Raw genomic sequence first — 21,470 nt, 5'->3', positions numbered from 1 at the left:
TAACAATGCTTTATTAATTTTTATTCAACTATTTTGTTAGGTACATACCATACTAGCCTAATTAATAACATTTATGTTTGATATAGCGACAGATCGAGAGCAATAATCTTAGTGTGACTTAAATAGTTTCCATTTCCCAAATCCTTACGTTACGTTCACATATTTTATGACTTCATCATTTCATAATTATTTAACGACTTTAGGGTAAAACCGAAAAAGTCTATCTTACATACACTTTTGAAAAATAAAATTAAAGACAAATTAATTAAATATGGACTTACATGTACGTGGTACAATCATGCATGGTATGGTCCTAGTCCTATAAATACATGATGCTAACGGAATATGGGTTAACCTACTTGTAAGAACAACACACAATAATATAATATACTCATCAAATACAAGAGTTAGTTACATGGCTAAATTTATGATGATGAAGCTAATGATAATTGTGACATTATTTTGCACCTTCTTTGGTTGTGTAGAGCTAGTTAAGGGGCAAAATGATAAGGTGTGCAATCAAGCTAATTCTAACTACAAAGATGCCTTAGGCAAAGCGATCTTATTCTTTGAAGGACAACGGTCGGGTAAGTTGCCGGCGAGTCAAAGAGTCAAGTGGAGAGGTGATTCTGCCCTAAATGATGGCAAATCTGATAATGTAAGTTATACATACATATTTACAAACTTGTGTACGTATAGTACATCCTGCCAGCATCATTTTGGTTGTTATTTAAGGTTGCGCCTAAATCTGTAGGATACATTCTAGTTATTACTTGTATCAATGTATAAAACTAATCTTTAAAAATGATTAGTTATTGTTGAGTTAGTTATATATACAAGTATAAAATAGAATAATAAAATAAGCATAATATATAATTGAATTTAAATTGCAAAATAATCGACATAGTGAATGATTTTTATAAAACATATAAACAGTGTCACAGTAATAAATCTTGTACTTTTTTATGCTCATTACCTGTACATATGAGAGGTCAAGGAATCAAACCTTACCCCCTGCATGATATCATGACATGTAGTGTTATGTCCTACACTTTAATTTTATGTACTCGTATTTGAATTGTATATAGCTCATAAGAAACATATATATTTGGTAGATCTTTATAACCGTACCCTAGAAGCTAATTAAATAGTACGTCCTACATTCTAATTCTTGTTTTTTCAATATAAATGGCAGGTGAACTTGGTAGGAGGATACTATGATGCAGGAGACAATGTGAAGTTTGGGTGGCCAATGTCATTTACAACAACCTTATTAAGTTGGGCAGCAATTGAGCATAACTCTGAAATTTCTTCAGCCAAACAGATTGATTACCTTCGCCAAGCCGTTCGTTGGGGTTCCGATTTCATCTTAAAATCTCACACCTCGTCTACCACCCTCTACACTCAGGCATGTTTGCTTATTTAATTAATTATTTAGTGTTGCGATTATTTTGAAACTTGGCTTGGGACAAAGGAGGTATATGGTGGAGTGAGCGTAGTTCCAAATTAAATTACATAAACTTCAATTTAAATACTGTAATTATTTTATACTTAATCAAAGCTTAAGCCGATTGTTTTTTTCAAAAAAAAAAAGCTTAAGGTGATGGTTGAAGCCCAAGAATATGTTTTATACTTTATCACTTTGTAATAATTTTGAAGTGATAAATTTAAGCAGGTAGGAAATGGAGACGCTGATCATGCATGCTGGGAACGCCCAGAAGACATGGACACACCAAGAACACTCTACAAGATCACGTCTTCAACTCCCGGAACAGAAGCCGCCGCTGATGCCTCTGCTGCCTTAGCAGCTGCATCAATTGTGTTCAAAGCCGTTGATTCCAGCTATTCTTCTAAGCTTTTACAACATTCACAATCTGTAAGAAACGCCTCAAATTGCAAAAACTTATCCATTTTATAAAATATTTACCGCTAATAACTGGAAGTACTCGTAGTAAATTAAGTTGTACACACGTACGTGTGTTTGTTGGTTTGCAGCTCTTTGACTTTGCAGACAAGTACAGAGGATCTTATTCTGCTTCTTGCCCTTTTTATTGCTCTTATTCTGGTTATCAGGTAATTTAACTCATTAAGTATGTCTATTACATGATCCTTCGAATATATTATGCTAATTTCGAGGTAACATTGATAATAACTTATGTAATTTAATTTGTGTAGGATGAGCTTCTATGGGCTGCAGCATGGCTCTATAAGGCAAGTGGTAACAACAAATACTTGAACTACGTTTCGAGCAATAAAGGATGGAGTCAGGCAGTTTCGGAATTCAGTTGGGATAACAAGTATGCCGGGGTTCAAATTTTGCTAGCCAAGGTACATATATACCAACTTTTAATCATTCCAATTGTATACAATATTTTCAGTCCTACACTAACCTTAAGTGTTGTGAAAGGCTTACTACGTACGAAGTATTAATTTAAGTCTTTTGAGTATCTCATCATATATTGAATAATAAGATTTTCTAGGATTGTTGAGTTGATAACAACTTAGATCAAGTTCCTCCCTAGAGGCAGAGGTTGTTGACACCTGAGATAGGTGGCCGGCCTAGCACGAGGCACGTGTACGTGTGTTTGCACAAGCTCCAATTGAAAATAAACCAAGGCTCTCATTATTGTTTCAGGAATTCTTGGCAGGCAAGAAGATGCTGAGTGATTATAAAAGTAAAGCAGACTCATTCGTATGTTCGATTGTGCCTGAAAGTGGTTCTGCCCAGTTTCAAACAACGCCTGGTATGTACCAATACTAGCTGCACTTAAACTTCTATATCTTCAAATTATTATGCAAACATGTTTGATTTGATTTGATTTGTTTCTTCTTCTTTGATTTCTGGATATCAGGGGGACTTCTATTTGTTAGGGATGCCGCAAATATGCAATACGTGACAAGTGCATCAATGATCATCTCAATATATACTAAAGCTCTTAAAAAGGCGAATATTTCTGGTGTCAAATGTGGCTCAGCTAATCTAGCTCTTTCGAAACTTACAGCCTTCACAAAATCACAGGTTCGCAATTATATGTGACATAAAGGTTTTGCACAACTTTTCAGGAGATACTATGTTCAGTTATTGCATTGGTATTTAAAACTGACAAGTAATAATGGTATATTGTTATGCTGATTTAAAACTATAATGATAAGTACTTTGACATTTAAAATAACAATTTTTACGAGGTAACGTGCTCCCGTGTCCCTTTTGTTGTAGGTGGATTATATTCTCGGAAATAACCCTAAGAAAATGTCCTACATGGTGGGTTTTGGAAGCAAGTTCCCACAACAAGTGCACCACAGAGGTGCCTCAATCCCATCCATTATGGCCCAACCAGCCAAGGTAGGTTGCAACCAGGGCTACTCAAGTTGGTACAACAGTAACAAACCGAACCCTAATGTCCACGTTGGAGCCGTCGTTGGAGGGCCCGATGCAAATGATCAGTTCAAGGATGTGAGATCAGACCACACCCATTCAGAGCCCACTACTTACCTAAATGCTGCTTTTATTGGTTCAATAGCGCCTTTGCTCTCCGGTGATCATTCAGCAGAATGTTTGAACTTGAGGAAGACTAATGAGACCTTAGATGTGGCCGAGACAATGTAATTTATATAATCCTATATCATTTTAAAATAAATGAATTGGGCGTTAAGCATGTATAACTAGTACTAGTATTAGTATAGCATGCATGGATGACTGCAAAAAATGAAAGGATATAAGCTATGATTATTCTATTAGCATATATTGTATACATGTTATATTTTACAATTGTAGGCATGGATGGTTGTAAAATTATTATTTATATATTTGCTTGTATACATTATTGTACCCATACATACGTACGTACAACTTATATATGATGTTTGCAATTCATGTTTAAATAATTGCAATAATTATTCTAGTTGTTTTGTTCAAAATTGCTTCTCTTTTGTGTTAATTACTTAGGGCCTGTTCTATTAAGCTAATTTTCAGTTCAGTTCAGTTCAACTCCAATTAGTTTAGTTCAGTTCCTGATTTTCTTCTCTCATAAAATATTCAGTTCAGTTTAGCTCCAATTAGTTCAGTTTAGTTTAGTAAATCAGAACAAGCCCTTAGTAATCCCTTATATTATTATTCTCTTTTAGATGCTTTAATTTTTTCAGAAAGAAAATAAGGTCAAAGGAGAAGAATATACTTTGTATTATTTAGTTCAAGGGAATGCATATATCTATACAAGTAATACTTAATATTCTATATATACGGAGTAATTAATATGATTTGACGTTTAATTTGGCAGCATGCATTTAGATTATTCCCCAAAAAAAATGATGTTTTTTTTTTTTTTTTGAGTGTTTGTTAATTCAGTTATTCAGATTCCTCTCTTCATTTAGGTATTTTACTCATCTTATACATTCAAATTAATTAACTAGATGAAAGTAATTATGGCCTGGATGAATAAATTATCATAAGATTTTGATTTCTAAATGTCCGAGGACTACCCTAGCTCTAGATGCGTTCCATATTAGAATACTAATTCAACCAAAAACATAAACTAATTCTTGAAACTCATGATTTGAACTTTATCCCTAAAGATACTATTTCTTGTTACACATAATTACATCTAACTAGTACAATCTACATAGATACTTACAAATGATCAAAGGGCATATGAGTTGAGATAAAACATCATTGCATTATATTTAACCTTTGAAATAAACACACAGCTTAGATCGAAATTAAATGATTACCCAAGAAAGATATTAATCACAAAATTCCATTTTTCAATTCTTCCAAATAGTCTAACCCTGCAAAAAAATCATCTTCATGCACCCTATTTCCCATACAAACACCTTCTCCTACATAATCTGTAGAGCTTCCATCATCCTCATTACCTTGCACAACTAAACCTCGGTCATTTTTAGTTGATGATTCTAAGGTTATAGTCCTCACCAAGGGATGTTGCGATTCACTTGTCGCAACAACTTTGGTTGGAGAAGAACGAATAAACCTACGAGCACAACGGCCAGCTTGAGAATGGCGACGAGTTGGATAAGGATGTGAATGTTCTTCCATGTAGGTTATCAGGAATAATCCTGGATCACTAATGCTTTGCTCCACTTGTTTTCTTGCTAAGCACCCTCCTGTATAACTGCATCTATAGTAGCTCCTGTTTTTCCAAGGCAATCACAAAATTAAGCATTAATAATTGAATACTTCTAGTTATTAGCTTGTTCATAACCCTTAAATTAAGACTATGCTTAGCAAATTCATAATCTTCATTAATGGCGCTGGCAGAGGAGTAGTTGGAGAAGATTAAAGAAAGTCTTGATTTAGGAGGGAAATTAAGTCAGTAAAGGAATTAAGTCTTGATTACCCGGTTACAAGTCATAACGTTTGTTAAAAGAATATGGGTTTAAAAGTAGGGATTATTATAAGTTAACTTAAAAGTGGGACTATTATAAGAAGATGATTTAAAGGTAGCATTATTAATTTCAATTATTCCTTCAAAAATACAGAAAAAGTGAATGATTAATCTATTCAAAAATTTGCAACATACAAACTACATAATATATGAGATAATTTTAAAACACTCCTAGAAGTCTTGATTTAATGTTTTGTTCTATTTTTTAAGAATAATTTTAAATTAGCGTAATTTGTAAGAGAAAAGGTCCATCAATTCATCATTGAAGTTCTTTAGGCTGGATCACATGTAAAAATAATAAGTTGACCAACAACTCAATCTTAATTAATACAAAAAGCTAGCATATTTGATTTGAATATTAAGTATGTGAAAGGGTTTGATAGCAGCAAGTAATAAACCTTGGATATGGGGAACCCTTGATGACTTTTTCTCCATATTTTCTCCAATTCCATTTATCAGACTCAACGCGATCAGCTTCTGCTTGTTGAACCACCTTTATGATTTTATGTTTGTTTTTCCTATTTAAGGACAAGAAACAATTAGAAAAAATTTAAAAGAGCGAGTAACCATAAATAGTTACTTGAAAGTCAATTGAATGGATGAAAACTCTAACAAACCTTCTTTTCGATATGGTTGCAGGAGCATGAACATATGAGACACCGGTTGCCTTCTCCTTTGGCTCGTTTATAGGACTACTAGTGTACACATCAAAGTTCATCAACATGGAACTATCAACAATGTTATTTGGAGACTTAGATGAAATACTACGATTAAGTGGCTCGAGCTCTTCATTGAAGATGAGCATCGTGTTCTCTTGGCCACCTTGATTGTCATCGATGCCTAATAATAACGATTCAAACCAAGAATCATAACAAGGTGACATGTTCATGGTGTTACTACTAGTAGTGCTGACCGAACCATCACCTTTGACAATAGCTTGTAAAATCCATTCATTAGCTCTATCAAAACTAAACTCATTCATCATATTTGGAAATTTATTTTTACAACAATTTTTTCATTAATTTCTAATAGTGGACTTTTGTGATGAGAAATAATATTGGATTAGATTGGACCAACTTTCTTCTTATCTATTTATGTAGAAATATAGTTGGGGAAATTAATTGTGGCTTTTAAAGAAATGGGAATTTGGAAGTAAAAACCGAATTATTTGAATATTGATTATAATAATCGGTTGACTTGTCAAAATTGTCAAAGAGTTTGATTTTTGTTTGTTTTTTGTAATAATAACAACGTAATATTTGAATGTATGACTTTGTGTTTGCCTTTTGTCGTCCCATGGGCTATGTCATCATGTGGCGACCGTACAGTCCGCAATTTGTGCTAATTATTCACTAGATTAATTCAAGCTAATTATTTACTAGATTAATTCACGCTTAATTACCCTAGTCGCTAGTGAGATCTGAGGAGCATGCAAGTCAAATATTCGATATACATCTGATAAATTAGTTGGATTTTGATTACTAAGGTCTAAAGTCACTCTAGTAGTAAATATACTCTGCAAATTTGATAAAATTTTGAAAGGTGGTATGAAATATAATATATGTTTTTAAATATATACATATATATATATATATAACCTGTAGAAATTGACATAATAATAAACTGATAAAAATATTAGGATTATTTATATTAAAGATAATATTTAGGATATATGGTTATGGTAGATATCTTAGGAATTTTACCCAAAAATTCCGCTGTGCAAATTTTTTTTGGTTGGTATACATGATTAATCCATCATATATTCAGTTATTTTGTTGGGGTATGTGAGTGAACTTCTCCCGTACTAAATCTCCCATGGAGATGATGAAGAAAAAAAAAAAAAAAGCCACGTTTGGCACAATTTTTAATTTTTTTTTTTTTAAAAAAAAAAATTCGGTTCTCTTGTGTCGTGAGACAAGATATATTGGTTCTCCTTATACAGTGAGATAATGTTTTTATATTGTTTCTCCTTGTGCCGTGAGACAAGGGTTTTAACTGTTTTGAGTGTGGTTTGCTTTGAAAAACCAATATTTGAGTAGAGCACGGTTAAATTTTGCTCAGGAAAAACCAAAATTGATATTTTTGCAGGTTCGAAAAGAATGATGTTCCTGCTTGTTTGATGATTGATGGATTCGAAAAGCTGAACGTTCTCATCATTCAAAAAGAAAAAAAATGAAGGCGAATCAATAGAGTAGTGCATCTCGATTGAACTCAACAAAGTGAAAAAATTGGAGGCGACATCAACACAGTAGTGCATCTTGATCGGCATCAACAAAATGAGGAATTCCCAATCGCAACGTTCGTGTTACTGCCGTTACGATTGTAGGAGGGTGATCGTAGATATGATTAGAAGAATAATATAATTAGGATTATTTATATTAAAGATAATATTTAGTGAATATATTTTAGGATATATGGTTTAATGGTTATGGTAGATATCTTTTAGTAAGATTGTTTCCTGTCTTATAATTTTAGGTTTTGTATTGTATAAATAGTCTACCTATTGATGAATAATAAGCAATACAAGCCATTCTATTCTCTATTTCCTCCTAATTTGTCATAAACTAATAATAATGATTCGTTGAATAAGTGACAATGTGACACTAGATGGTAATTAAACGCCAACAATTAATTTATTTATAAGTTGGTAGTTAAGGCATTTGTAAGTTTGAGAATGGTTGCTCTCAAAGACTCAAACTCTTACTACTTGTAAAGTTATGAGTTATATGATAACTTTAAAAGTAGCATTGAGTTTTAGTAATATGATCAACAAGATAATTAGATTGGGATGGGAAAAATGTTTGATTTATAATTTATGGAGTACAAGTATGTATAATTTTTTTTTATAATATTACTTTCAGTAATATATAGTGGTGTAATTTAAGATAATATATTATTTTAAAACTTAAAAATTATAAAGTTGTCATTTTAACTATTGGATATTAAAATCGTCATTTACATTACTTGATTAAAAAAAAGTTATAAATTGACACATAAGACAATATGTTGCCTAATATAACTAACATCTTAATGAAGTTTCATTTTGATAATTAAGGGTCTATTCTATTCAACTTAATTTTACTTCAGCTTAGTTTAGTTTAGTTTAGTTCAGTTCCTAATTTCCTTCTCTTATAAACAATTCATTTCAACTCTATTTAGTTCAGTTTTTTTCAGTAAATCGGAACAGGCCCTAAAAATACCTTATACAATATACCAAGTAGATGACTACAATTAAAATGTCATTATCTTATTGAATATTCCATTTAGCATGTCAGGCTACCAAATACAATGAAATTTGGCTCCATAATCTCATAGTATGATATGTATACCGTATTACCTCAAATTTTTACTCATGATAATAACCCTTTTATTTTAAAGTAAGATGAAGGATCATACTAAATCAACACCTTACACACCGTTAAGCCAACTTAGTTCCATAAATCAATGCTTAAGAATAGAAGAAGGGCAAGAGGTAAGAGAATCTCTCTACTTCCAAACAAATACATTGGTATTTTATTATCATTATATTCTACTTGAGAGTAGACTAGCAAAAGAAGTTTTTTCTAAAAAAACTCTCTCAATTATTCTAGCTTGTCAAACAAGTTGGAATTATTTAAAAATAGTTACCCCAAAACTACTTGTACATAGTTTCTCCCTGAAGTAAAGTCAATATGGTCAGCCAATGTTGGCGCTTCTCGATAGTGCAACTTGCACGTAGAGTGCTACATGCTTAGTCGGTAACCGTGTTGAAAACTTTTGATTTACAATCCAAAATTGGCCAATAATTGTAAGAGAATAGACAAAAAGGCAAATACCAAATTATACAAAAAAAAAAAAAAAAAAAAAAAAAAAAAAAAAGTCAAAAAGAATCAAGGACCAAACCCCATTGTCACGGCTAATGTGACTAACATAGTAACATATACTGGCATCTAGAATCCTACTTGAGGGATGACTTGATGAGTGATTAGTGAGCTTAATCTCACATAACCTATCATAAGAATGGCTATTTGGATAACTTGATTGAAGTGTAATACTTGATATTGTATTCAGTTTTAGGAGCATGTAATTCAGATTTAAGCGGATTTAGGTTGATGTTAAGGTGACACATACTCCACTATTATAAAAAATGTCAAAGTAAACATCTAAATCTATCGTGTCTTATTTTCAGAGTCATCTTATATATTTTGGAGGCCCTGTTCTAATCTTAAAAATTTGAGCCTAATAATAAATAAATAAATAAATAAACAGAGAATACTATTTAAATTATTGTTATTATATCTACCAAATGAAGTACCAAAAACTCAATAATTTAATGCTTTAAATTTTGCCATTGATCTCAACCTTAAGAAAATCAGAAATAAATAAATATTCTATACAATTAGTTTGCTTGCTTGGTGAATTGGAGTGGTGACTTTTCTTTTTCCAAACAATCCAAAAGCATTGAGAAATATTTCAATTCAAGTATTGGAAAAATATTAAAGAGATAAAGATTTAAAAAAATCAGGGAATGAGAAAATGATCTTCTGTATGGTAGCAAATTGATTAAGAATAATTTGGTGAGAGTATTTGTGTTTTGAGCAATTTTACCCTACCACGTGGACCTCTTAGAGCATGATACGTGTCACTCCAAGAAGGTCTTCAAATAGACCAATTAGAGTACGACACGTGGCAAGAAGATACCCCATCAGGGATCGGCGGCCTTCAAGACCCAATTTCCGAGACCGCCGCAAAACGGCGCAACCCATGTTCCTAGGTCATCAAACCCTAGGACAAGGGCACAAACTTCTAAGACCCTATAAATAGGGAGATTCCCCCATTATTGGGGCAACGTTCAATCATTACATCATTTATTACTCTCAAAAATAAAGAGACACCTGATCTCGAAATCCGAGAGGATCTTTACTTTTCCGCATCTTTTTACTCCGAACCTCAACTAACTTGATCGTCGGAGGCGGAACTCCGACCAACCAGAGTTTCCGTTGTTTTGCAGGTACAGAAGGCCCGGAATCCAGTCTTAGTGACGTAACATCTTTTTCGAGGGACATAGAAAACCGCGAAACAAAAAATTCTGTAAAATAAGATCTATTTATAATATATTTAATTAAAAACTTTTATAGGTAGCTGGCCAAACTGTGTCACTAACTATTACAAGAATTACTTCGTTAGTGCTATAGGTCGAAGGGTTACTTGGTTAGTGTTATAGTGGTTACTCAAGCAGTGTTATAAATAGGGGCTACTTAGTAAGTGTTAGAGGTTACTTAGTTTGTATTACAAGGATTAATCAGTTAGTTTTAAAGGGGTTACTTTGTCCGACGAAATGGTGTGGCTAGCCGCATAGAAAATGCATTGTAATTTAATTTATTTTTAAAAATATTAGAGAATCGGTAAAAATAAATTTTAATACAAAAAAATAATTTTAGTTCGGTAAAAATACTTTCAGTTTAGTGAAAATAATTAAAGTTCAATAAAAATAATTTCAAGTCAATAATAACATACATATCTATTTACATATAAAACTACAAAAAGTACATTCATGTATAAATTAAGTCATAAGATATCATATGCCTAAATATCCTACATTATTTTGATTGTATTTAACATTCAAGTAAAAATGTTATCTTAAAATTTTATCAACCATCTTGGCATTGCCTGAGAACAAAACTAGTATTGTATATAGTCAATTGCGTATTTTAAAATAGGGAAATTCCCTGTTTTTCACATTGTAAAACGAAATTTGTTTCTCATGGTGACATTTACGTGAATAAATCAGCAACTTTTTCATTATTGTAGGCTCCACAATTGAATAAAGTTGTTGGTTTATTTACGAAAATATCATGCGAGAAACAAATTTTCTTTAAAATATATGTTTGACAATAAGCTCTTTTATAATGAATTTTTTATAATATTTATGTAAATTTACTTATATAATGTTTATTTAAATATAATTATTAAAAATTTCCGTGCATATATAGTATGGAATCTAACCTACCTTCGTTAAATGTTATGTGCAATTTTGGGGTATCATTTGTGAGATATAAAATATTCCAAAGTTGCACATAACATTTAACGAAGGTAGTACTTGTTACAAATTTTGTGTTGGGAATATTACAAATTAGTTTTTTTCCCATGCCATGCACGTTTACATAATAATAAGACTTGTAAATCATAAATTAAAGTCGGTAGTTTAAATGGAATGAGTTATATAACACTTTTTAATATATATATTTTTTTATAAATTATTGTAACTTTTCATCATTATTTTTTAAGGGAAAAAAATGAAAAATAAAAAAATTTGGCGAATTTTTTTTTTAATGCGACACGTGTACCTATAAAAAGTTCATAGTAACAAACCTTTTAATTTTATTAATTATCAAAAGTGTTTTATTTTCTTAATGATTTAATAGATAATTACCAATTTAAAGCAATACCCAATTATACTGTAACAAACTTTTTTAGAACATAACAAAAAAAATTGTAAAAAAAAAATAAAATAATAATCTTTATTTATCTTTTAATAATTTACGTAAGATTGTCTGAAACAAACTTTTTTTTTTAATCATCAAAAGTGTTTTATTTTCATTAATTATCTAAGAGATAATACCAATTTAAACCAATATCCAATCTTCATATTTAAATTCAAAAATAATGTAACAAACTTTTTTACAAGATAACCAATGAAGAAAAAAGAAAAAAACTTTGGACGGGAAATTTTTTAATGAGAACGCGACAAGTGTATTAGGGAATAATCACGGTGATTACTTTAGTATAGTAATATTGATGATTTTATAATAATCGATATAGCACGGGATCTAATCTACAGAGTACTTGTTAAAATTTTGTGTTGGGATTATCACAAATTTTATAATAATCGGGCTCCAAGGTTAGTCTCCAGCCCATTGAATTGCTGGAGTGATTGTTACCGATTGCACGGTACACCTGTGAATATTTTTTTTTGGGAAACGCAACGAGCAAAATAAACCGGAAGGGCGTAGCCCTACCTCCTCCTATCTCTCTCAGTTCTCCATTGCAGCGCACTTCTAATTCCTGTATCCCCCACTGAAGCAGCTTCTGAGGTGAGTAGTTGTTTTTTTGTAATCATCATATCAATGTCACAATCTAGGGTTTAATTTAATCTAATTGTCAGTGTAGTAAGTTTAGGGTTTGAAAATCTCAACTATTTACTAAGATTATGAAAGTTCATAACCAGCGATTATGTTGTTAGCTTAGAAAAGAAAAACAAGAGCCTAATTGATAATTAAATTAAATTTGGTTGCTAATGTATTGCACAACGTAACCCTTTAACGTTAGGTTTGAACAATGAAATTAGACCTAAATATGGAACGACGGAGAAAAATACTCATGTTTCAATTAATTGTTGCTGTCACATTCTATAATCGACAATATATGCGCATTATGCACTTGTGTGTAGGGTCTAGTTTATGGGAAATTCCCTGTTTCATTTTCGTGGATAAATCAATAACTTTTTCATTATTGTAGGGCTCCACAATTGAATAAAATTGAGTAAACTTGTTGGTTTATTTACGAAAATGCAATGTGTGAAACAAATTTTATTTCTCGCTATGGGACACTGGAGCATCCCCTAATTTACGGGTTTAATTAATTGATGTAGGATATCAATTTTAAGAAGCTTGATAATGGACAACACATGAATATGTCTGACTATTTAGAGAAGATGTTTGATTAACAAATTGGGACAAACTATGAAATATAACTTGCATAAGAATGTCTGAAGCCTTCCAGTGGTTAAATCTGAAGACATGGTAGTGGATATTGAAGCCAATCCTTCACAACTTAACCAAACAACTTGATTGAAATTAGTGTTTTTCCTTTTCTTGTTAAAAAATTAGTGTTTTTCCATGTGTTGTATGTTCTTGTAGTTTATTCGGAAGGATTGCTTCCATGTGCCAACCAAGCTAATTGACAAACGATTACAATATATTAACTGTCAAACTTAACAAAAGAACTTGTTAGCTTTTTGTTTTTTTTTCAATTTATGGGTCGCATCTGTTTTAAAATAATTGACACAATTTGATTTTTTGCACAAATTTATCTATTAACTCTAAGGTAAACAACTCAAATGTTATCATCTGAATTGTTGTTAAATTAGTAATACTAGTTGCCTAGTCAAACTATGTCAATTCTGAAATGTTGAGAGTAATACAAATTTATTGTGGCTTCTTTTAGATTTTGCTTGGAGAATTCATTTCAAACATGGCTAATTGGGCTAATATGTCAAAAGATTTGGTGACTAAGATTGCAGAGCATGTAAAACTCTATGAAGACTTCGAGACTTTGCGTTGGATTTGTTCTAGTTGGAGATTAGCCACCAAGGAGGCTCATCATAGAGCTTGCGTCAATAGTGATGAGCATACAGTTCCATGGCTGATGCTCCCAAAGAGAAACAACTACTCGAAGTGGCAACATTTATATAGCTTCTCTAGGGGCAAGGTCCGTTGCATTGATCTCCCTGAGTCCGAAGCCAACTTAAAGATAATGAAAATGGTATTATCATCACATGGGTGGCTACTTCTTGTCTTAGGAGGAAAACTCGTAGTCTTTAACCCTTATTCTGGTGCCACAATAGAGACTCCAAAGGTTGATCTCTTAGACCTTGCTCGTCTCGGACACTCATTTGAGAAATTCATCTTGTCAGCTAATCCGTTGACTACCTCTGATTTTGTTGTTTTTCTTTCTGTGGCACCTAAAAGTTTAAGTGGTGCACCAATGTTGGTTTATTGGAGGAGCCGCGACAAGGGTTGGACTTCAGTGACGGATTCTACACAAATAGGAGGAAAGCCTGTCGTTTATTCAGATAGTTTTCTTAGATTTTTTTGCCGTGATATAACATTTTATCAAGGTGAGTTTTATGGTGTTGATTTCCGTGGAATGATTGTGAAATTTGGTACAGCACAAGGTAGTCCTCGTTATCAAATGGTAACCAAGTTGGATACCAATTTTGACAGTGAAAGATGCTCTTACAATGAAAGATGGTGTTATTACTTGGTTGAATCTTTAGGTCAATTACTGGTTGTTCGTCAGGTTATGATAATGGATAGGATCAACCGTCGTCGTTGGACCAAGCGATTTGAGATCCTTGAGCTTAATGTTAAAGATGGTCAAGTTAAGAAGGTGCAAAGTTTGGGGAACAGAGCAATCTTTGTAGGTTTGAACTCTTCCTTTTCTGTGGATGTATCTGGTGTGCCTGGGTTTAAGCCTAATTGCATATACAACACTGATGATCGTGTAACAAAGAAGTGGTCTGCATGTGGATTTTATTGCTCAGACACTTGTTTTTACAATTTAACGGATGGGAGGTTGTACAAGTTAGACTATGGCTCATCAATTCGTCGCAAATATTGTAATGGCAAACGCACACCAGTTACTTGGGTTGAGTCTCCTGTCATATAATAGATGACCAACTTGAAAAGTTGCATTATTTTAATTTAATGTGTAGTAGTTTTAATCCTTTTCAATGTACATTTATATTTTAATAAGATTTTACCTGACTATTGATTTATTCTTAATCTATTATGTTACAACCAAAAAAAAATGTCTACATTATTTTTGCTGAACTGAAATTATTTTTACTGAACTGAAATTAATTTTACTGAATTGAAAATATTTTTACTTAATATAATTTTTTTAAGGTGAAGAGAACAGGGCCTAAATTAAGGAAAAACTAGAAATAATAATCCCAACTTTCATACATTTTGGTAGAATAATCCCAACTTTGGATCATACTGGAATAATCCGAATTTTGGAAGGTCTTTTTTTTTCTTCAATCCCTAACCGGTCAACAAAAATCAATCACCTAATATATCATGTCACTTAACACGTGTCAAGCCCTGATCGGTCCAAAATCTTTTAAAAAAAAAATTTTAAAAAAACAAAAAAATTCAGAAATCACCAACCACTAGTCAGCCTCCCCTTCCCCCCACCCTAACCACCACCCACTTCCCAGCCTGCCGCTCCTTTACCGTCGGTCAGCCGAGAGAAACAATCTCCGTCGCGTCGCTGGTCTTCCTCCCTCACCAAAACACCCCCCGTTCCCCACGAAACCACCACCCCGACACCCTGAATCCACCAATGAAACCCCTCACCGCCCCTTCCTCGCCGGCGAGCCACGCGAAACCCCTTCGCCACGTCGTCGTCTTCCTCCCTCCCCGAATCACCCCCCATTCCCCACGAAATCACCGATAAAACCCCTCCCCACTGCCAAAAACCGCAAATCGTTCCTCCCACCACCTCGAAACCCTAAGCGGCTAAGATTTTTCGGCAGCGGGGAGGAGTTTTTGGGGTTTTCGGGAGTGGTTACGCTGATGTATGCGGTTTGGTGGAAGAGTGGGAGTTGATGATGGACAATTGAAGGTGAGAGGAACAGCCGACGGTGGTGTTTGGTGGCTGGTGCGGTTGCTGGTCTGTTTTAATGCGGTGGAGACGAGGCAGGGGAAATTTGAGGGTGGTGGTTCGGGGGGAAGGACGGCTGGGGTTTCGGTGGGCAATGGGATGAATAGCGGTGGCTCAACGGCGGGAGAAGGGTTGTGGGTTTCCGATGCAGGAGGGGGTTGTGGTGGCTGGGGTTTCGGTGGGCAATGAGGTTGGGTTTCGGATTTGGGAGGGCGCAACATATAAAATACAAAGCTTTGGAGGTACTATGTGAAAAAAAAAAATGATTATAAAACTTTATAAAAATCCATCTTCCATAGAATATAGACAAAGCATTGTCACCAGCAATGTACAGATTCAAGTTTCATTTCAGTCAGCCTTGGCTCTCTCAAATCAACTTAGTGACAACGGCAAATGTGTAAATTAGTTGGAAATAAAGGGGGCATAATAGACATTTTCAAGGTACCTCCTGGCCACATTGAAGGTTACTCGATTAAAACTGATTGAATATAACACGGGAGTAGGGACTATAATCAAGCGAAAGAAAACAATTATGCCAAAGAAAACCCACTTAAGGAAAAGGATTTTTAGGTGTTTGTTATACTTATACTAGGATACAAAATTCATTAAGGAAGCACTAGGGGGAGGAGTGGCATGAAACGAGTCTCTAATTTTACTTGCAGTAGAAGACAAGGGTCAGGGAAGGTGCCTCTTTGAAATTACCAGGAAGATTAACACAGTGCATTATCATAAGTATAGGTACATGGCCTAAACACATAATAAGTATGATATTATTGGAGATCAGGAACTATTGGATACTTGGAGGAAACCTTTCAAGCATCATAGCCTTAGAAAACTAACAGTGAGGAATTTTTATTCATAGAAAAATGTTTGGGCGGCACCGATTTCAGTGCACTTACATGGGGCAGTTTGTTGACTCTAAGTTTGCTAACATGAGCTGCTAAGTAAGACCATATACAAAGCATATTGCTACAAATGAATATCCTGAGTCCTGAGCAGTTTCGCCAGTGTGTAGACAATATATAAACACACAGGCCCTAAGTTTGAGTCTTACATACAGTTATAAAAGTATTCACATAAGGTTGTAGACCTATACGGCTATACCCTATCAGCATAAGAGGGATTGTATTACTATTTACCAACTGTTCTCGTGAAAGGATCAGCATACGAGGGATTGTATTACTATTTACCAACTGCTCTCGTGAAAGGATCAGCATAAGAGGGATTGTTTTACTATTTACTAACTGTTCTGGTGAAAGGGGTCCTCTGGCAGGTTAATTTCTTTCAACATTACACGAGGATGGTCGCAATTTTCTCCTTTCAGACATCCACGGCCTGAGACATGAGACTTGCACACCTGCAACACAAAAGATGAAAACTAAGCACTTCCATTCCGTACTTAAGTTAAAGAAGGTACATTAGAATTCATCGAATACATGTGCAACAAAATGCAATACAACACTATATTGTATACAAACAAAACAGCACAACACAGTCCTGCTGTAAACATTTGAACCGCCAAAGTTCATGTCTCGTGTTAAACACAAGAAACGATTGGATAAAGCTTGGGCAATTCTTTCCCCTCAAAGCTACTGCACTTGTTTCTTTCTACTTGTTGAGTTTTAAACAAAATAAAAATACAAGGTGCCATGCATATCATCCTGAAACCCAGACTAAACAAATTAAGTGGTCGTGAAGGCATTAACACCAAGCACTGCCTGGAGTTCAGAACAAAAACAGACGTTGTCTTCCATTAAACACAAGAAAAGATTGGACTAATTTTGGCAATTTTTATATGCATCAGATTACAGTAGCCTATTAAGCATCAGTTGACCTCTCATCTTCAAACGCAATAAGCAACCACAAGCTCAGGCACGATAATGATCTACAGTCCACAGTGAGCAAGTGCACCCAATCAAGCAGACATAAAGGAGAGGAAAGAAATGAATATAGCTGAAAAGCCATCTCTCATGCACTGGATACTACTCAAGGAAAGTATAAGAGCTGGAATTTAGACTCTACAGAATACACATACCTCAGTAGGCGCTCTGGTTGTGGAACCCTCCTCGACCTCTGCTCCAATTGCGGCCTTTGATTTGCCACTAAGCTGAAATTCACCACATAAGGGCCAGCGTACTAAGTTTAGATAAGTTCATAGCAGGGAATAGAAGGTGCAAAGATTTAACACCAACTAAATGAATATTAAATGAATAGAACCATCAAAGTGAAATATTGAGATGAACACGAACTGAGCTGAAATATCCCAAAACATCAACTGTTGTCACAAAATAAAGAAATTTCCTCTCACAGCTAACATTAGCTCTCACTCACTTCAAACTTAATTATCAAAATCCTAGTACCTTGTATTTGGAGGAGAAAGAGAACTTTTGAACACAAGAAACTTTGTAGAATGTTTTCAGAGATACATGGCTCTAGAAACACTCAGTGCCATAGTAATATGAGCATTGGCAATCTTGCTGATGAGGGCATCAAGATTGCTAAAGGATCAGGATCCTTTCAAGGATTTCAAGGATAAGTTGGCACGGCCAATAATATACAGTGTGTCCAACTGCAAAGATGACTACAGACCCTACAATCTTTCTTCTGGCTGAAATGTTTGTCATGAATTTGACCAGTCATAGAGTATAGATCCCAAGGTTTATTCATTTTACATTCTACATCCCTACAAAACGCCTTCCAAGAGTTCCAACAGCATTTCAGCATTAAATTATAAAACTCACATTCATTGCTTGTTATCGCTACATCAATACAACACTGCCAAGATTAACTAAAAACCACAATCCACGACAACCCGTTCATTAGATTATAATACATTAATCCAATGATACCACATATCATATAGACCTACCACCTCTACAACCTTATCCCAGTAACTAAAGATATACAACCTGCTCATTTGGTTATGGAACCTTCCTAGACGAACTGTTTATTTTGGAACATCAATTCCAACCATATTTAGAGGTATTCTTCATCCTAAATTCTAAACTTTTTGCTCAGGTCTGACCACTAAAGACATTCAACATTATTGCTTTTGGAGAGCTATGCAACTACGGCAATTGAAAACTCAAGCAATATACCTTAGTAGTCGTGGAACCCCCGACCTCTGCTCCAATTGCGAGCGAACTGCCACCAGCATTTCCAGAGACTTCATTCTCAGGCTGAAATCATCAAAAACAACAACAACAACAAATCAAAAATCAAAAGTCAAAAATCAAAAATCAAAAATGCAAAAATCAAGCAAGCGCTCCAATTGTGAGCCTGGTTGTGGAACCCCCGACCTCTGCTCCAATTACTACCTTCGAATTGCCACCAGAATTTCCAGAGACTTCATTCTCAGGCTGAAATCATCATCAACAACAACAACAAATCGAAAATCAAAAATCAAAATCAAAAATGCAAAAATCATAAATCAAAAATCAAAAATCATAAATAAAAAATCAAAAATCAAAAATCAAGAATCAAGAATCAAAAATGCAAAAATCAAAAATCAAAATACCTTGATTATCCTCTTCATCTTACTGAGTTCTTCCGATAGTTTGTTGTTAGCGATACTCAAGTTATAGACATCTTGATGAACCATTGAAAATGAGATATGAACATTGCGACGAATCCTTACAAGTTCTTGCTCGAGAAATGCCAGACGTTGCAGAAATTCTTCATTTGCCATCTTAATTTGAGGGTTTGAGAGCTTGAGATTTGAGGGTTTTTCGTGGGTTTTTTCGTTGAATTTTAGGGTTTTTTCTTCTGAGAGATAAGCGGGAATTTCAAAGACACAAAGTTTTTGCTCAAGGTTTTATGTCTTTAACTCAGCTAATAAATTAAAAAAAAAAAGTTGTACCATAAAACAAAGTATGCCTTGTTGGTTGAGTAATGTTCTACTTCGTATGTGATCTAGGTTCGACTCCCAACCTTAACAAACATATTTTTATAACATTTAAAAAAAAAAAAAAAAAAAACATAAAACTAAGAAAGTAAATAAAAAAGCTCGACAGCAGGCAGATTAGGGACGATCCCAGGCACCAGCCTCGCGCGAGCAACTTCACTTGTATCCTCAAACATCACCATCTTCTGATCCGAGTGAACACCATAGTTAGCAAGCTAATCCGCAGCTTGATTCGCTTCCCTATAGCAATGGCTCACGACCACATCCTTACTTTCGCGCGAGATAAGAGATCTACATTTACGAACATGATATGTCTAGTTTATGTAGTATTTTACCCCCGTCCCTTGGTCATTATTAGTAGTGTTTTTGGCTCTTTAGAGCCACTTTTATTACTAATATGTGTTTTCTAGTGTTTTCGTAGTTTTGGTTGAGTTTTGTAGGGAATTGCACCTTTGGAGTACTTTCCCGGGATTTTATGGAGCAACTACGAGCATTGGAGGAGCACGGCCATCTTTCGTAGCCCAAGATCGGTTAGAGTAATCAAACCGGTGAATAAGGGCTCGACTTGTGTGAAGACGAGGCATTTGGACCGAATGATTAAAGCCCCAAAGAGGATATTTGGTTTGGGCCAAGTTACGAGCCTAAACGAGGAGTCCAAGCGACCCAAGGGGGTCCGCCCGATGGTCTGCCCGATGGTCCGCCCGGTGGTCCGCCCGATGGCGCGCCCGATCGGGCAAAGAAGACTTATATCGCAGCAGCCCTTCGCCCGATCAAAAAGGCGCGCCCGGTCGGGCGGTGTGGCGCCCGGTCGGGCGGTGTGGCGCCCGGTCGGGCGTGTGTCTCTGATAGATCTTTTAAGCAACGTTTAGTTTGTTTTAGTTTAGGATTCTTGCTTATTATAAATATGTTTTTGTTAAGCAAGTTTAGGATTCTTTTTTACACTTCCTTATTCTTTCTTTACTTTTGTAATTCTTTCTCTTAGATTTTCTCTCTCTACTTAAGCTTATTTTCTCTCTCTACACTATATACTTTGTTGTTTACTCAACTCTTTATTCTGATTACTTTGGTAACGATTTCTTTTCTCTTAATCTCAGTTATTTATTTTATTCCTTCTATCATGTTTTATTTTATTGCTTTGATTAGTTTAGATTTAATTATGTGTGAGTAGTTCTCTTTCTAGGGTTTATGGGGATCCATAAATAATATGAAGGGGTAATTTATTGTTGTTAATTATCAATGCTATATTAATTTCCTATTGATTGATTTAATGCTCTGTGACTAGATTAGGCCTGATCTTTTATGCATGAGTTTGACAATATTGATTCGAGATTCGAGAGATGAGAATTGATGTTTAGGTTTAGTTTTAATAGGCAGGTTAATCTATAAATGGTTAAGTCGAGATTCGAGAGATGAGATTTAATACCGGTAGATTAATTCTGTGATTGTAATACGTAGTGAAAGCCCTTTATAATCTGGTTAATTGATGCATTGATGATTGATTATTATGTTTTACCCTGAAATATTGTTTATTGGTGAACCTATGCCCTAGACCTTTTAATATTTAATTTCTCCCTACTTTATTTTCCCTACTCATATTCTTCGTAGTATAGTCTTTAATTACAACAACATTGGTTACCTTAATAATTTAGATTAAATTAATTAATTAGGAATAGAAAGACCAGTTTCCCTGTGGATTCGACCCTACTTCTCTATCTACTTTAGTTAGAGGACTTAGG

General features: G+C 34.3%; 4 protein-coding genes across 4 annotated transcripts; 2 read left to right on the top strand and 2 right to left on the bottom strand.

Moving 5' to 3' along the window:
- Positions 1-373: 373 nt before the first annotated feature.
- On the top strand, positions 374-3,797 carry LOC145569175 (endoglucanase 20-like). Its single transcript, XM_081628533.1, has 8 exons — positions 374-658; positions 1,196-1,408; positions 1,676-1,876; positions 1,996-2,073; positions 2,176-2,328; positions 2,636-2,744; positions 2,853-3,019; positions 3,218-3,797. The coding sequence occupies exons 1-8, from the start codon at positions 416-418 to the stop codon at positions 3,605-3,607; spliced, it is 1,554 nt and encodes a 517-aa protein (XP_081484659.1). The 5' UTR covers positions 374-415; the 3' UTR covers positions 3,608-3,797.
- A 907-nt stretch (positions 3,798-4,704) lies between these two features.
- On the bottom strand, positions 4,705-6,393 carry LOC145569174 (WRKY transcription factor 22-like). Its single transcript, XM_081628532.1, has 3 exons — positions 6,020-6,393; positions 5,801-5,920; positions 4,705-5,147 (listed from the first exon to the last, which is right to left on the bottom strand). Exons 1-3 carry the CDS (start codon positions 6,385-6,387, stop codon positions 4,745-4,747), a joined length of 891 nt encoding a protein of 296 aa, XP_081484658.1. The 5' UTR covers positions 6,388-6,393; the 3' UTR covers positions 4,705-4,744.
- Positions 6,394-13,634: 7,241 nt separating this feature from the next.
- LOC145566841 (F-box protein At2g26160-like) lies at positions 13,635-14,831 on the top strand. Its single transcript, XM_081626128.1, has one exon. The coding sequence runs from the start codon at positions 13,635-13,637 to the stop codon at positions 14,829-14,831; it is 1,197 nt and encodes a 398-aa protein (XP_081482254.1).
- Positions 14,832-16,819: 1,988 nt separating this feature from the next.
- On the bottom strand, positions 16,820-19,918 carry LOC145569173 (uncharacterized). Its single transcript, XM_081628531.1, has 5 exons — positions 19,348-19,918; positions 19,148-19,189; positions 18,929-19,009; positions 17,866-17,937; positions 16,820-17,187 (listed from the first exon to the last, which is right to left on the bottom strand). The coding sequence occupies exons 1-5, from the start codon at positions 19,516-19,518 to the stop codon at positions 17,071-17,073; spliced, it is 483 nt and encodes a 160-aa protein (XP_081484657.1). The 5' UTR covers positions 19,519-19,918; the 3' UTR covers positions 16,820-17,070.
- Positions 19,919-21,470: the final 1,552 nt, after the last annotated feature.

This window comes from Chenopodium album, chromosome 11 (genome assembly GCF_948465745.1).
Source record: "Chenopodium album chromosome 11, dcCheAlbu1.1, whole genome shotgun sequence".
Classification (NCBI taxonomy): domain Eukaryota; kingdom Viridiplantae; phylum Streptophyta; class Magnoliopsida; order Caryophyllales; family Amaranthaceae; genus Chenopodium; species Chenopodium album.
The sequence above is the reverse complement of the archived record's forward strand: the minus strand, read 5'-3'. Positions and strand labels throughout refer to the sequence as shown.

Bases quoted from the DNA above. Each gene is read 5' to 3' on its own strand.
- LOC145566841 (XM_081626128.1), top strand. From the start codon at position 13,635: ATGGCTAATTGGGCTAATATGTCAAAAGATTTGGTGACTAAGATTGCA.
- LOC145569174 (XM_081628532.1), bottom strand. From the start codon at position 6,387: ATGATGAATGAGTTTAGTTTTGATAGAGCTAATGAATGGATTTTACAA. The intron at 5,921-6,019 runs GTTTGTTAGAGT...GTCCTTAAATAG, and splicing joins GCAACCATATCGAAAAGAAG to GAAAAACAAACATAAAATCA. The intron at 5,148-5,800 runs GTTTATTACTTG...TTGGAAAAACAG, and splicing joins AAGGGTTCCCCATATCCAAG to GAGCTACTATAGATGCAGTT.
- LOC145569173 (XM_081628531.1), bottom strand. From the start codon at position 19,518: ATGGCAAATGAAGAATTTCTGCAACGTCTGGCATTTCTCGAGCAAGAA. The intron at 19,190-19,347 runs GTATTTTGATTT...TGATGATTTCAG, and splicing joins AGATGAAGAGGATAATCAAG to CCTGAGAATGAAGTCTCTGG. The intron at 17,938-18,928 runs GTATATTGCTTG...GGTGAATTTCAG, and splicing joins GGGGTTCCACGACTACTAAG to CTTAGTGGCAAATCAAAGGC.
- LOC145569175 (XM_081628533.1), top strand. From the start codon at position 416: ATGGCTAAATTTATGATGATGAAGCTAATGATAATTGTGACATTATTT. The intron at 659-1,195 runs GTAAGTTATACA...TATAAATGGCAG, and splicing joins ATGATGGCAAATCTGATAAT to GTGAACTTGGTAGGAGGATA. The intron at 3,020-3,217 runs GTTCGCAATTAT...CTTTTGTTGTAG, and splicing joins CAGCCTTCACAAAATCACAG to GTGGATTATATTCTCGGAAA.